The sequence below is a fragment of the Lepidochelys olivacea genome (assembly GCF_965140295.1).
Source record: "Lepidochelys olivacea isolate rLepOli2 genome assembly, chromosome: 14".
Taxonomy (NCBI): Eukaryota; Metazoa; Chordata; order Testudines; family Cheloniidae; genus Lepidochelys; species Lepidochelys olivacea.
Genome location: NC_140424.1, coordinates 37,371,081 through 37,383,552, shown reverse-complemented (window position 1 = coordinate 37,383,552; position 12,472 = coordinate 37,371,081). Strand labels below are relative to the sequence as shown.

Here is a 12,472-nt window from a genome sequence, read left to right as displayed (position 1 = left end):
TTATGCACAATGGCATGCATCCGATCTTCAACTGCTAGCAGCAAATATCCCCAGCGTCAGGTGATGGGACACTAGATGGGGAGGGCTCTGAGTTACTTCAGAGAATTATTTCCCAGATGTCTGGCTGGTGGTCTTTCCCACATGCTCAAGGTCTAACTGATTTCCATATTTGGAGTCAGGAAGCAATTTCCCCCAGTTCAGATTGGCAGAGACACTGAGGTTTTTTCACCTTCCTCTGCATCATGGAGCATGGGTCACTTCTAGGTTTAAACTAGTGTAAATGTGTGGTGTTTAGATGCTGCTTGTAATTATTAGAACTGAGAGCACTGGCTTTGGGAGTCTGAAAGGACAGGAAACAGGAAGGAGAGGGGAGAGTGGAGGAGGCGGAGTGAGAGCTACCAAGGGTGCAGCAGCAGCTTGGTAAAGATGTTTCCACTTTGAAAATAAAGTCCTGTTGAAGTTTGTTAATACCTTGCCTGGTTGATACAACATTTTGGCGATGAGGATGGATCTTCTGCCTCTGAACCCACCTGCACCCTTTCTGCAAAGCCCAGGTGAGCCTCTAATTGCTTTTACTACCTAGATCCATATGCTTGAGACTTATCTGCTTGCAAACACTGCTACAGAGATTTCTGAAGTAAGAAAGTGTGCTCTGCTAATCCACTGCCTTGGAGCAGAAGGGCTGTGTATATTTTACACTTTTCCCCTTGCAGATGATAAATATGAGACTGGGCTCACTGCATTAAAGATTTTTTTGTGCCAAAAGTGAATGTAGTAGCTAATTGTTATAGATTTTGCCAACATGAGCAGAAAACAGAGAGACTATAATGCAGTATATTACTTCCCTGAGGAGTCTGATTGTAACTTGTGACCTTGGGAATATGGAAGACGAGATGATTAGAGACCAGCTCATTGAGAAAACAACCATGCTTTGTGTAAGAGAATGCTTACCTCTAGAACCACAACATACACTAGAAAAAGCAATAACCATTGCTACTCAGATTGAGTCAGCTACAGCTGAAGCCAAAATAATGAGCATGGATACAGGAGGCACAGTCCAGGCTGTGACTTCTTTGCAGAAAAGTTCACTATAGCTGCAGACAAACGATTACAAGAGGAAAACTAATGAAAAACCACTGAATTAGCAAATTCAAAATACAGTAAAAGCACGCTTTCGCTGTGGATCCCCACAACACCTTGCAAGCTGTACAGCATGTCCAGCAAAAGTAGCTCAGTGCAACCATTGCAAGAAGATTGGGCATTTTGCTAAATTATGTCACAGCAGCCAGTTCAATCAACAGGTGCATGCAGTTACAATTCCAGATGTTACCATGCTGAGCATGGACAAAATCACTACTACACATATTCCAGAACAAATAAAGTGCACTGTAAATGTTTCCGCCCTACCCTCAGGCAAATCTCACTCTATTCAGCTAATGTTGGACACTGGCTCAGCAGTATCTATACTACCTGATTCCATCTATTTGCATTACTTTAAAGATGTGCCTCTTACTGAACCCAAACTTCACTTGGTGTGCTATTTGAAAAACCATATTCCAGTACATGGCTGCCTGCCAGCAATAGTTACTTTTGGTGATTGCTGTGTAACTGCAGAGTTCTACATTGTTCACAAAGGCACTCCTATCCTTGGCAGAGATTCATTGGCTGCTTTAAATCTCAGGGTAGTTAATAAGCAAATTGATCTTCCTCAGCAAAGTACTCTTGTGGTACACACACCAGTTTCAGCTGGGACCCAACACCAGGTTGAGGAGAAACTTGGCTGTGCTTATGGGTTTCTGTATAAAGTCAAAATGCAGAATAATGTGATGCCTATACGACAGAAGTTACGGCACTTCCATTTTCAGTCAGGGAAGCTGTTTAAGAGGAACTTAGAAAACTTGTTCAAAAGGACATTATTGAAGAGATTGACTCACCTATAGTAGTGACGCAAAAGAAGGGTGGAGGCATTTGCCTTAGTGTGAACTTAAGGGAGCCAAATAAAGCTATTGTGATTGACAGCCATCCTCTTCCTCAGATAGAAGAAGTATTTGCAGAACTTCATGGAGCAAAGATGTTTTCTACTCTTGATTTTCAGACCGCATACTTCTAGGTTATGTTGCATGAAGATAGCAGAGACCTCACAGCATTTATTACATATGAGGGACTATTTCATTTTAAATGTGTTCCATACTGTCTCACATCTGTCCCAAGTGCCTTCCAAATAATGATGTCATTGATTCTGGAAAATATGGATGGATATAGTAGTTAGGTACCTAGATGGATGGATGGATTGATGGAAGTTTGTCTTACAAAAGAACAATAGAAAACTTGGATCCAGATGTTCAGTTGATGTAAATCCAAATAGCTCTATATATTTTCTTAGCAGAAAATAACTAGGACATCAAAAATTTGAATTATTATCAACAGTTGATGCAGCGAAATGACCCACTATTTGTATTCATTATGGTGGTGACAAAAGCCGCCAGCTCTCGTCCAAGTGGCCAGAGGGGAAATATATCCACCATTCACTGTTTTTAATCTTGAACACAAAGACAAAAGTAGCCTCTTTGCTGTTCCCAGCTGAGGTCCTGCTGGACACCAGACACTACGGGTGAAATCCTGTCCCCATTGAATTAAAAATTCCCTTTGACTTAAACGGGGCAAGTTTTTCATCCTGGGGCATTTACCAGAGAGAAGGGTGAAAGACAGTCATTATGAAAGGAGACTGGGTTTCTGGTTGTTAAAGTTTCTCAGGTCTTGGGGTTTCGGGCAGCCCCTCCCTCTGAAAGAAACAGATACTAATGCCCAGAATTCTGTCAGAGCAGTTGGTCCTCCATCCACCAGGCTCTAATATGTAGTTCAGTAAAGTCTATCAGGGTCCTCTGGTAAAGCAAGAAAAATTGGAGAAAGAGCAAAAATTAAGTTTGAATCTGACCATTGTCCCCAGATGATACACACTAATATTTTACCTTCCCTGCTCCCTTCTCAGATCCCCTTCCCCAGCCAACATTGAATGTTGATCCCCCTTGGGAGTGGTGAGAGAAGGAGGTGCTGTGCTTCTCTCCTGTGTGGTCCCTGGGATTGCTGTCCATTGGAGGTTTCATTTCTACAAGGTAGGTGTTGAGTTCATGCCCAGGGATGCAGGGTCAGCACACAGTGGTGTAGCTTATAGCACTATGGAAACTGGTGGTCACCTTTCCAACTGGTCTATGCTCCATATCCCACAAACAACTCCAAAGAGCACTGGGGAATATGCCTGTGAATGTGAGGGGGATGTGAGCGGGCGGTGGATTCTGTCCCCCAGGAGTGAGGTTGTCAATGTCGAGGTGAGAGGTGAGATTCTCCATCACTCTGAATGACCCTCAAACATACCCAAGAGTAACATATACCCCCAACTTCCCCCTCCCACAGGACAGAAAGGTCCTTATAGCAACCTGTGAGATATAGAAATCACTACAGAGACATCCATGCACAGAGAGTCAAAGAAGGACTCCAGATAGAATGATGTCAAGAGAAATATTCGTTAAAGGCCAGATATTCTGTTGAGAGGAGATGTCTGTCTCTCCAGCAGTCCCAAACAAATCCTGAGGTACCTGATACTTCACCAGATGTTCTCCTCTCTACTATTTCAAATGAGTTTTTGGCTTTGGGAACTTGTGGTGGCTCTCTCTTTCATCACCATCATCGGCATCATCTTCTTGATCTGCAACTGCTGCTGGCACAATGAAGATAACAGGCTTGCCGGCTGGCCCCCACGTTTTGCACCTCTCATTCTCATGTCATGGGAAATTTCCCAAACAAAGTATCCCATTTGTAATGAAATTTCTCCTCTTGATTATCAGCCCAAAGTGGAAGGTCTGAGAATGTGTTCACTGTACAGATCTCCATTTTATCTCTCATCCCAATGGATCAGAAAGGATTCACATGTCAGATGCTGTGTACACTAGGTTCAATATCCACACACTGAGCCTCCGGGGTGGGATGTGGTAGACATCTAACAGCTGCTTAGCAACATTAAAGAACAGATAGGAACTTAAGAAGAATCTCACACTCAGGGGGAAAGGTAAAAGGTTTCACCAAGCTGGGACCTGGGATGCTCAGTTACTGGTGAAAGTCCCAGGATTGCCTACAGTCTCATATGCCAACCACTGCACTCAAACTCACCTGCTCCGAGTGAAGTTGGGTTTTTTGCCTTTACTGTGTGTTTACTCTTAGGCTGCTTTGTTTTTATCATTGTGTCGTATGTTCAGATCTTCAAATCAGTGCTCAGGATCCCCTCTGAGCAGGGCCGACATAAAGCTTTCTCCACCTGCCTTCGTCACCTCACTGTGGTCTCCCTGTTTGTTTGCACTGGCATCTTTGCCTACCTGAAAACCCACCTCCAGCTCCCCATCTGCTCTGGATCTTGTAGTGGCTGTTCTCTATTCCGTATTGCCACCAATGATGAATCCAATTATCTACAGCATGAGGAACAAAGAGATCAAAGCTGCCCTGAGGAGATTGACTGGGTGTAGGTAATTCACCAAGAATTAATTTTCTGTCTTTCTCTAATTAAAGTTTTCTTACATAGTATCTTTAAGTATTCATTAACGTCAGTTATTTCCATGACCACACAGCTTGCACACAAACAGGTCTGATTCTGATCTCAGTTGCACCAATGCAAATCCAGATTAACTCCACTGATGTCACTGCTGCTGGGTGATTTACACCAGTAGAAAATCTGCCATTGTGGGGGTCTCAGGCACTGGTGCCTCTTGGTCTCTCCTATTCTCTGCTGGTGGCACAGAACCATCTTGTCTCCTGAGGGCTGTGACACTTTGGTCTAATTTCAGTTGTTGAGTTTGGTGTACAGGTGCTGGGTGGTGTTGGCATACAGCAGGTCAGACTGGATGATCTGGTCATCCCTTCTGGCCTTGAACTCTATGACTCTGTGACTTTATGGATGTGCAGGGATGGGGGAGAGGAGAAGGGGCCACACAGAGAATAAGCACCAGTAGAGTCCATGGCGTTGCATTAGTACAACATTCTGTGATGCCCTGTCCTCCTGGATAGGGAGGTGACTCCAGCTCAGATGGAGCCCTTGACCCCTGCAGCTGTGCAGTGTCACTGTATAAACACCACCCATGGGCAGTGACTGTTCTGAGGCCCCTCTGTGCTCCACCTAGAGAATAGGGGGCTGTTCCAGTGGCTTTCAGGCAGCCTGGCTGTTCAGCTTAAGCTGTAGAAGCTCGTACTTTGGGCCCTAGATATGTCTGGATGAGTCCCCCGAGTTGCTAGCCTAGATTAGATGGTGACCCTCGCATAGGCACAAGTGGACTGAGAACTTCAGGGGACCTAATTCCTGCACTAATCAGAGGCTGATGTTGCCTACCAACCTACTCTAGAACAGCAGCAGGAGTGAGACCTAAGAGGGGAGGGACTCCCTAGTGAGAGGAGGGGCAGGTTTATTCCTGGATCATCTCAGACATGCCCATTCCTAGTCCCTCTGCACCCTGGAGACCAAAGATGCATGGAATGGGCAGGGGTGTGTGTGTGTTGCTTTCAGCTCAGGTTGGTAGAACTGGTCAAAATAGCTTGTCAATGGGAAATGGTTTCCTCAACCTGTTTGTGACAGACACTGCTATGTCTTTAGCTAAGTTAAACAGTCTGCCAATGGCTTAGAAAAATGTTTCCCAGCTCTTGACTAGGTTGGTCACTGACACATTCCCAGAATATCGGATTTGATGGGTTGGATCACAGAACCCTCCTTGGGAACTGCCACCTGTTGAGCCTAGACTACTTCTGAGCCTGTCTTCCCTACCAGCTTGGGACTTCAGTGCCTTATCTGGTTTGAACCAGACACGCTAGGCTGCTACAGACACAGACCCAGGTCTGAACCACATCCGCCAAAAGCTGCAGGCTTAACTGAAAACAGCTTAAGAAGTGTTCCTGTCTCCAACAACTCAGGTACCCTACTCCAAATGGGGTCCAAACCCCAAATAAATCCATTTTGTCCTGTATAAAGTTTATACAGGATAAACTCATAAATTGTTCACCCTCTATAACGTGGATAGAGAGATATGCACAGCTGTTTGCCCCTCCCCCTAGGAGGTATTAATACTTACTCTGGGTTAATTAATAAGCCAAAAGTGATTTTATTAAATGCAAAAAGTAGGATTTAAGTGGTTCCAAGTATTAACAGACACAACAAAGTGAATTACCAAGCAAAATAAAATAAAACACGCGCGTCTAAGCCTAATACAGTAAGAAAGTGATTCCAGATGAAATCTCACCCTCAGAGATGTTCCAGTAAGCTTCTTTTACAGACTAGCTTCCTTCTAGTCTGGGTCCAGCAATTATTCACAGCACTGTGGTTACTATCCTTTGTTCCAGTTTCTTTCAGGTCTCTTTTGGGGATGGAGAGGCTATCTCTTGAGCCAGCTGAGACAGAATGGAGGGATTTCCAGGGTTTTAAATAGACTTTCCCTTGTGGGTGAAAACCCCTTCTCCTCTCCTATGCAGAGTCCAGCAGCAAGATGAAGTTTTGGAGTTACCTGGGTAAGTCACATGTCCATGCATGACTCAGAGCTTTACCTGACGATGCCACATTCCCAGGAAAGCTCAGATGTGGATTGACATCTCTCAGAGTTCATTGTTATCTTAAGTGTTTCTGGATTGGGCACTTACTGAGAATAGTATTTTCTCAAGAAGCTGACCAACTGCTTCACTGAGGCGACTTAAAATCAAACAAGTACATAGCCAATACTCATAACTTTGAATGGAAAAATTATACAGGCATGCAAATAGGATGAATATATCCAGTAGATCATAACCTTTGCAGAGATATGTTACGTGGCACATCTAACATAAGACATATTCCAGTCATGTCATATTTACACTCATAACATATTTCTATAAAATATTATGGGGTTTATTATTTCTATAAAGCAATGTCACTCCGAACATTGTGGAACTTCTGGGAAAGCTGTGACCCCGCCCCTGCCTCATGGCCATTCCTGCCAGTGTGACCTTGCACGCATGTCCCCTTATCCGTGGTACTGGACAAAACCACGTCTGATTTTGTCTCAGTATTAGACAGGGGACAAAGCACACAAAATGGGGATTATCCAGCTTAAAACCAAATGATTGGCCAGCTACCTCGATCCACCATGCTCACCTCTTCCAAACAGCTTCTGAATGGCTTCCTAGATACCTCCTCTACTTGGAATATGTTCAAACAAACTGGATCTCCTGCATTCGGTCCTAGAGGCACTGATGGCAGGTATATTGTCCAACAGTGAACATTGTGGCTTCTTTCTGGAGTAGGGCCTAATGGAGTTAAAGGAGTCCTTGGGAACTTATGTTTGACTCCTTAGGCCTCTTAGAAAATCACAGCTCTGGTCTTAGACCAACCTCCTGTCTTCTCCCTAAATATGGCATCTCTGGGTTAGGTGTCAGACACACTGCCTTGGGCAAGTGCACTTGCTTTATAGGTGAAAAGAAGGATTTAGTTCTTCAGGGCTCTCAATTAAGGACCAAACTAACGCGAGACTGAAAAGAGGCTTTAGTCTAGAATTTTAAAGGTCCCTAGGGGGTTTGGACCATATGTCTCATCAATGGAAATTTTTGCAGAATATTCATAGCATGTAAGGCCAGAAGGGAGCACTAGATCACCCAGTCTAGTCTTCTGACATCCTACAGATCACAGGCCATTTACCCCTGTCTTGCGCCCAGTAACTTATGTTTGAAGAACTCATGTTCCAGAAGGGATTATCCAGCTTAAAGATCAGCTTTAGATCAGTCTTGATCTAAAGACATCAAGAGATGGAGAATCCACCACTGGCCTTGGTAAAAGCTGCCAAGGTGAATTGGACGTCCTGTCCCCATTGAAGGGAATTTTTAAAGATATTTAGGGAATATGATAGATTTGAAGTTCTGAGCCTTATTGTATTCGTGTCCCATCATATGATTTAGCATATGGCACAAGGGATTTTGCTGCTTTTTGATCATATCCTCAGTAGTATTTACCATACTGGGAAGGAAAAGAAGGCTGAGTGGGGACCTGATAACAGTCTTCAAACATGTTATGGGCTGTAATAAAGAGGATGGTGATCAATTGTCCTCCATGTCCATTGAAGATAGGACAAGAAGTAATGGGCTGAATCTGCAGCAAGAGAGATTTAGGTTAGAGATTAGGAAATGTTTTCTAACTCTAAGGACAGTTAAATTCTGGAATAGGCTGCCAAGGGAGGTTGTGGAATTCTCATCATTGGAGATTTTTTGAAGAACAGGTTGAACAAGCAACAGTCAGGGCTGGTCTAGATGTACTAGGTCCTGCCTCACCTTCTCAAGGTCTTTTTCAGCCCCACATTTCTATGTTTCTGTGCTTCTATGATATACCTACAAAAGACAGGAGTTCACTTTTCTTTATTAGGTGGGCTGGCACCAGCCACAGAATCAGCAGAGATATGGGCATGTTCTTCAAAGGGGAGGGCTATTCTTTCCAGGAATTAAAGATGGGATTTTCAAAGAGCCAGGCACCAGATTCGACTTGGCTTCCAGTCCCTCCAACCCCATCATCTCTGTGATTCTAGGATCTCTAGTGGATATCAAAGATCATGAGTCAATGGACCCACAGCTGCACACCAGGGTATCATTGCCCATTATAGACACCTCCACTTCATCACTTAAGACCCGGTTTTCAAAAGTGTTTAGGTGCCTGGTAGTTTTTTTAAAGCCCCTAGGTGTCCAAAACTCATTGATTTCAATGGGAGTTAGCTGCCTAGTTGCTTTTGAAAAACCCACTAGGTGACTAAATATCCCCTGCGGCTTGGATCCTTAAAGAGACCCAGGCGTGGTGACCCACAATGCAGCAACACCTAACTTTTAGGCACCTATAAAATTACTGAGAGAACAATAGGGTCACACAGCCTGAGCTAGGCCCCCGGGCTCCCTATTCGATGGATAGGGAGAGACAGACATCTAAGAATGGGAGCCACAAAAACCAGATTGCTAGGAGGGGAGGCGTCTGAGCTAGCCGATGGGAGATGCCAAGGAGAGGAGTGTGTGGTAGCTCAGAGAGAGATGCCTAAGTCCAGTCAGGGAGGTCCCTGTCTCTGCTAGTGAACCACGAAACAGGGGAAGATAGGCACGTGCTCGGTCCGGGGCCCGATGTGGTAGTACCCTATACTGGATGACATCAAATGGATACTCCCATAAAATCAAACATATCTTGCCGTCCCAAACCCCCAGCCAGCAAAAACATCTGGAACAAAGAAACAAATCAACCAACCAACAAAATGCAGCATATCCTCGCTATAACGAACCCCTGGGGATCGAAGACATTTGTTCGTTTAAACCAGGGATTCATTGTAGCAAAAGAACCCTGCCTCTGGCAGCGTCGGCTGACACCTTGAGCCCCATGGCCATGGCAGAGGTTGACAGGTCTTCCAGCCCTGCATCGGTAGTTGGGGGCAGAGAGCTCCTCCAGCCTCGGGGCTGTCGTGGGGGCAGAATTTTACTCCCCGTCTTGAAAAAAAGGAGAAGAGACAGAGACCCTATGAAGTCCACTAGTGACTTTGATATGGTAACTGATTTTATGTGGAAAGTGCTCTGATACCATGGTGATGGGTGGCAGTACAAAAGCCTCAGACTGATCGATCAATCAATAGGTAGAGGGGAATGCATGGGGATGGATGGATAGCTAGACATTGATAAGTTCATGGAGGATAGGTCCATCAATGCCCATTAACCAAGAGGTTCAGGGATGCTCTAGGCGTCCCTAAGCCTCTGACTGCCAGATTCTAAGATTGGACAGGATGGATCACTGAATAATTGTCCTGTTCTGTTCATCTGACCTTGGCCACTGTGTGTAGTCAGGATAATGGGCTAGATGGACCTTTAATCTGACCCAGTATGGCCATTCTTATGTTCTTAGCTAGACAGATAGATAGATTCTGATCTTATTTATATAGGTGTAAATTTATAGTAACTCCATTGACCTGAGTGGAGTTTTTCTAGTTATTTACCAGTGTAAATACATCAGTGTGCATAAATGGGTTGCAGTTATGTTCTCATGGAAACAATAATGTCCACAGCTGATTATCTTTATAAAGAAACACAGCATGAGACAATGGTCCTGGGAGAAAGATGGCTATTTTACTCTTTGGACAATAGCCTTGACCCAATCATTTTCCACAGGGCAGCATTGATATCCTTGTTCCTCATGCTATAAACGATCGGATTCTTCACGGGAGGCACAAGAGAATTGAAGAAAAAAACAGCCACCATGAGATCCAGTCCTGAGATTGAGCTGGAGGTGGGTTTAATATAGGCAAAACTAGCAGTGCAAACAAACACGGAGACCACAATGAGGTGAGGGAGGCAGGTGGAGAAGGCTTTATGCCGGCTCTTCTCAAAGGGGATTCTCAGCACTGTTTTGAAGGTCAGAACATAAGGCACAATTATATGACACTGAAAACTGGTAGAATGGGGTGGGCAGTTTTTCCTCTGTCTTTACTCAGCCAAAACTCAGACTGGAGGAAATTCTGATCTCAGGGATGAAGCCAAAATAACTCCAATGACTTCAGCTCTACTCTGGTGTAACTGAGAACCCAGTCTGGCCCAACCAAAGTCTTGCTTGATTAAACACATATAAGTAACTCAAAATTTGGCTCCTAAATAGGCTTGTTCAGCAATTTATAACTATAGATCAATATATCAGCTGCAGATATTCCAAACCCAATTGTCTTCTCTCACGTACTTTGGAGAAAAGCAAAAATGCTACCCAGAAATAAGAACCTGGAGCTAATACACAGTGTGAATATTCCTGTGATTCACAACATGCATCTAGCCAGTGATTCCCAATTTTGTAGTTATACATTTGACTTTTCCCTTGGTAAGAGAAGAATTTTGCACTTGTCTTTCTTGAATTTCCTCTTGTTGATTTTAGACCAATTCTCCAATTTATCAAGGTCATTTTGAATTCTTATCCTGTCCTCCAAAGTCTTTGCAACCCCTCCCAGCTTGGTGTCATCTGGAAGATTTATAAGCATATTCTGTCCTCTGTTATCCAAGTTGTTAATAAAAAATATTGAATAATGGCCTTAAAAAATGCCACCAGAATAGAGTTGCAGGTTTTGATCTTAAAACTATGGGTGGAGATTTTCAACTAGGGACTGGGATTCCCAATTCCCATTAAAACTAATTGGAATTTTGGTGGCCAAATATCTATAGGCAACCTTGAAAATCCCATCACTGGTCATGTTGGCCCCACCATGAACACAAAATAGCCTACATCGCCAAGAGAGAGATGGAGTTGTGTTACTTTGAGGTGTTGCCTAATTCAGCTAAAATCTCACAGAATTAATTTTAATAGATTGGGTTAATAAATGGGGTAGAGGATCAGAATCCTCTTACTCCCTTCAAAAGATTCAAACTTTCTTTAAATAATTCATAGAAATTTAGAATTTTTAAAAAAAATCTACAGTTTTGTGGGGGTTTTAGAGAAACTTTGTTCCCATTTTTGGTGGAGTTCAAATTAGATTAAAAGATTCCAAGGCCATCAGAGACTGTCTAGTCTGACCTCCTGTATAACCCAGCCCAGAGAACATCCCCAAAACAATACCTAGAGCAGATCCTTTAGAAAAACATCCAATCTTGATTTGAAAGTTGTCAGTGATGGAATCTACAAAATAAATAATTAATAATAAACTAAGTGAGATATCCAAAGGGGATTAATGGAACTGGGCACTCCTCTCCTGAAGAAAGCCAATAGGATTTAGACACACAATTCCAGTAGGTTCCTTTGAGTACTGCAGCCTGTCTGGATAATGAGAGCATGCAGTTACTTTGGAGTAGATAAAACTCTATGAGGGGTAGAAACTCACCTTCCTCACACCATAGACCATTCACTAGCTGAGGATGATGAGACTCCGCCATGGGCAGGTTATTCGAGAATTGTCCTCTATAGGGGCTCTTAGACTTTCCTCTGAATCAGGTGGTACTGGCCACTATCACGGGCTGAATACTGGACTGGATGGTCCAAACGTCTTATACAGTTAGACAGTTCCTATGACAAGCAGATGCTGTCAAATAAAATTGCAATGAATGTTGCACCCACATCAACTCAAACACATTTAATTTAGCTTTAATTACTCATTATTAAAGTTGGCCACAATGAAAATTATACTTTTGTGGGAAATATCATTGTTTTGTTTTCATAGAAACATCCCATAATATTGCTTTTGGATGGGGGGGGGTGGGCAAAAAATGGAAACTGAAGACTGAAAAGTGTTTGCTTCTCAATAAACTTCTCTAGTAAAAATGCCAGTTTATAGTAAATATTTTCAGGTTTTGGGAAAAGATTTCTGATATTGAAAACTTTTCCCCAAAACCCTGAAAAAGTATACCAAAGAGTTTTCCATCTCCAGGTTTTCATAAAACCAAAACCAAAACCAACTTCCCCCAACCGACAAACAAAAACCCATAGAAA

General features: G+C 43.4%; 1 protein-coding gene and 1 pseudogene across 2 annotated transcripts in view; both read right to left on the bottom strand.

The window, feature by feature from the left end:
* Window positions 1–12,472, bottom strand: part of LOC311530619 (olfactory receptor 5AP2-like) — a 404,829-nt pseudogene that overhangs the window by 130,877 nt on the left and 261,480 nt on the right. The window lies entirely within an intron of this gene.
* Window positions 10,138–12,472, bottom strand: part of LOC311530215 (olfactory receptor 14I1-like) — a gene marked incomplete at both ends in the record, with an annotated part of 28,380 nt that continues 26,045 nt past the window's right edge. The window contains one exon of the mRNA XM_084646684.1: window positions 10,138–10,389. Within this exon, the coding sequence (XP_084502810.1) occupies window positions 10,138–10,389 (252 nt within the window). The remainder of the gene's footprint in view (window positions 10,390–12,472) is intronic.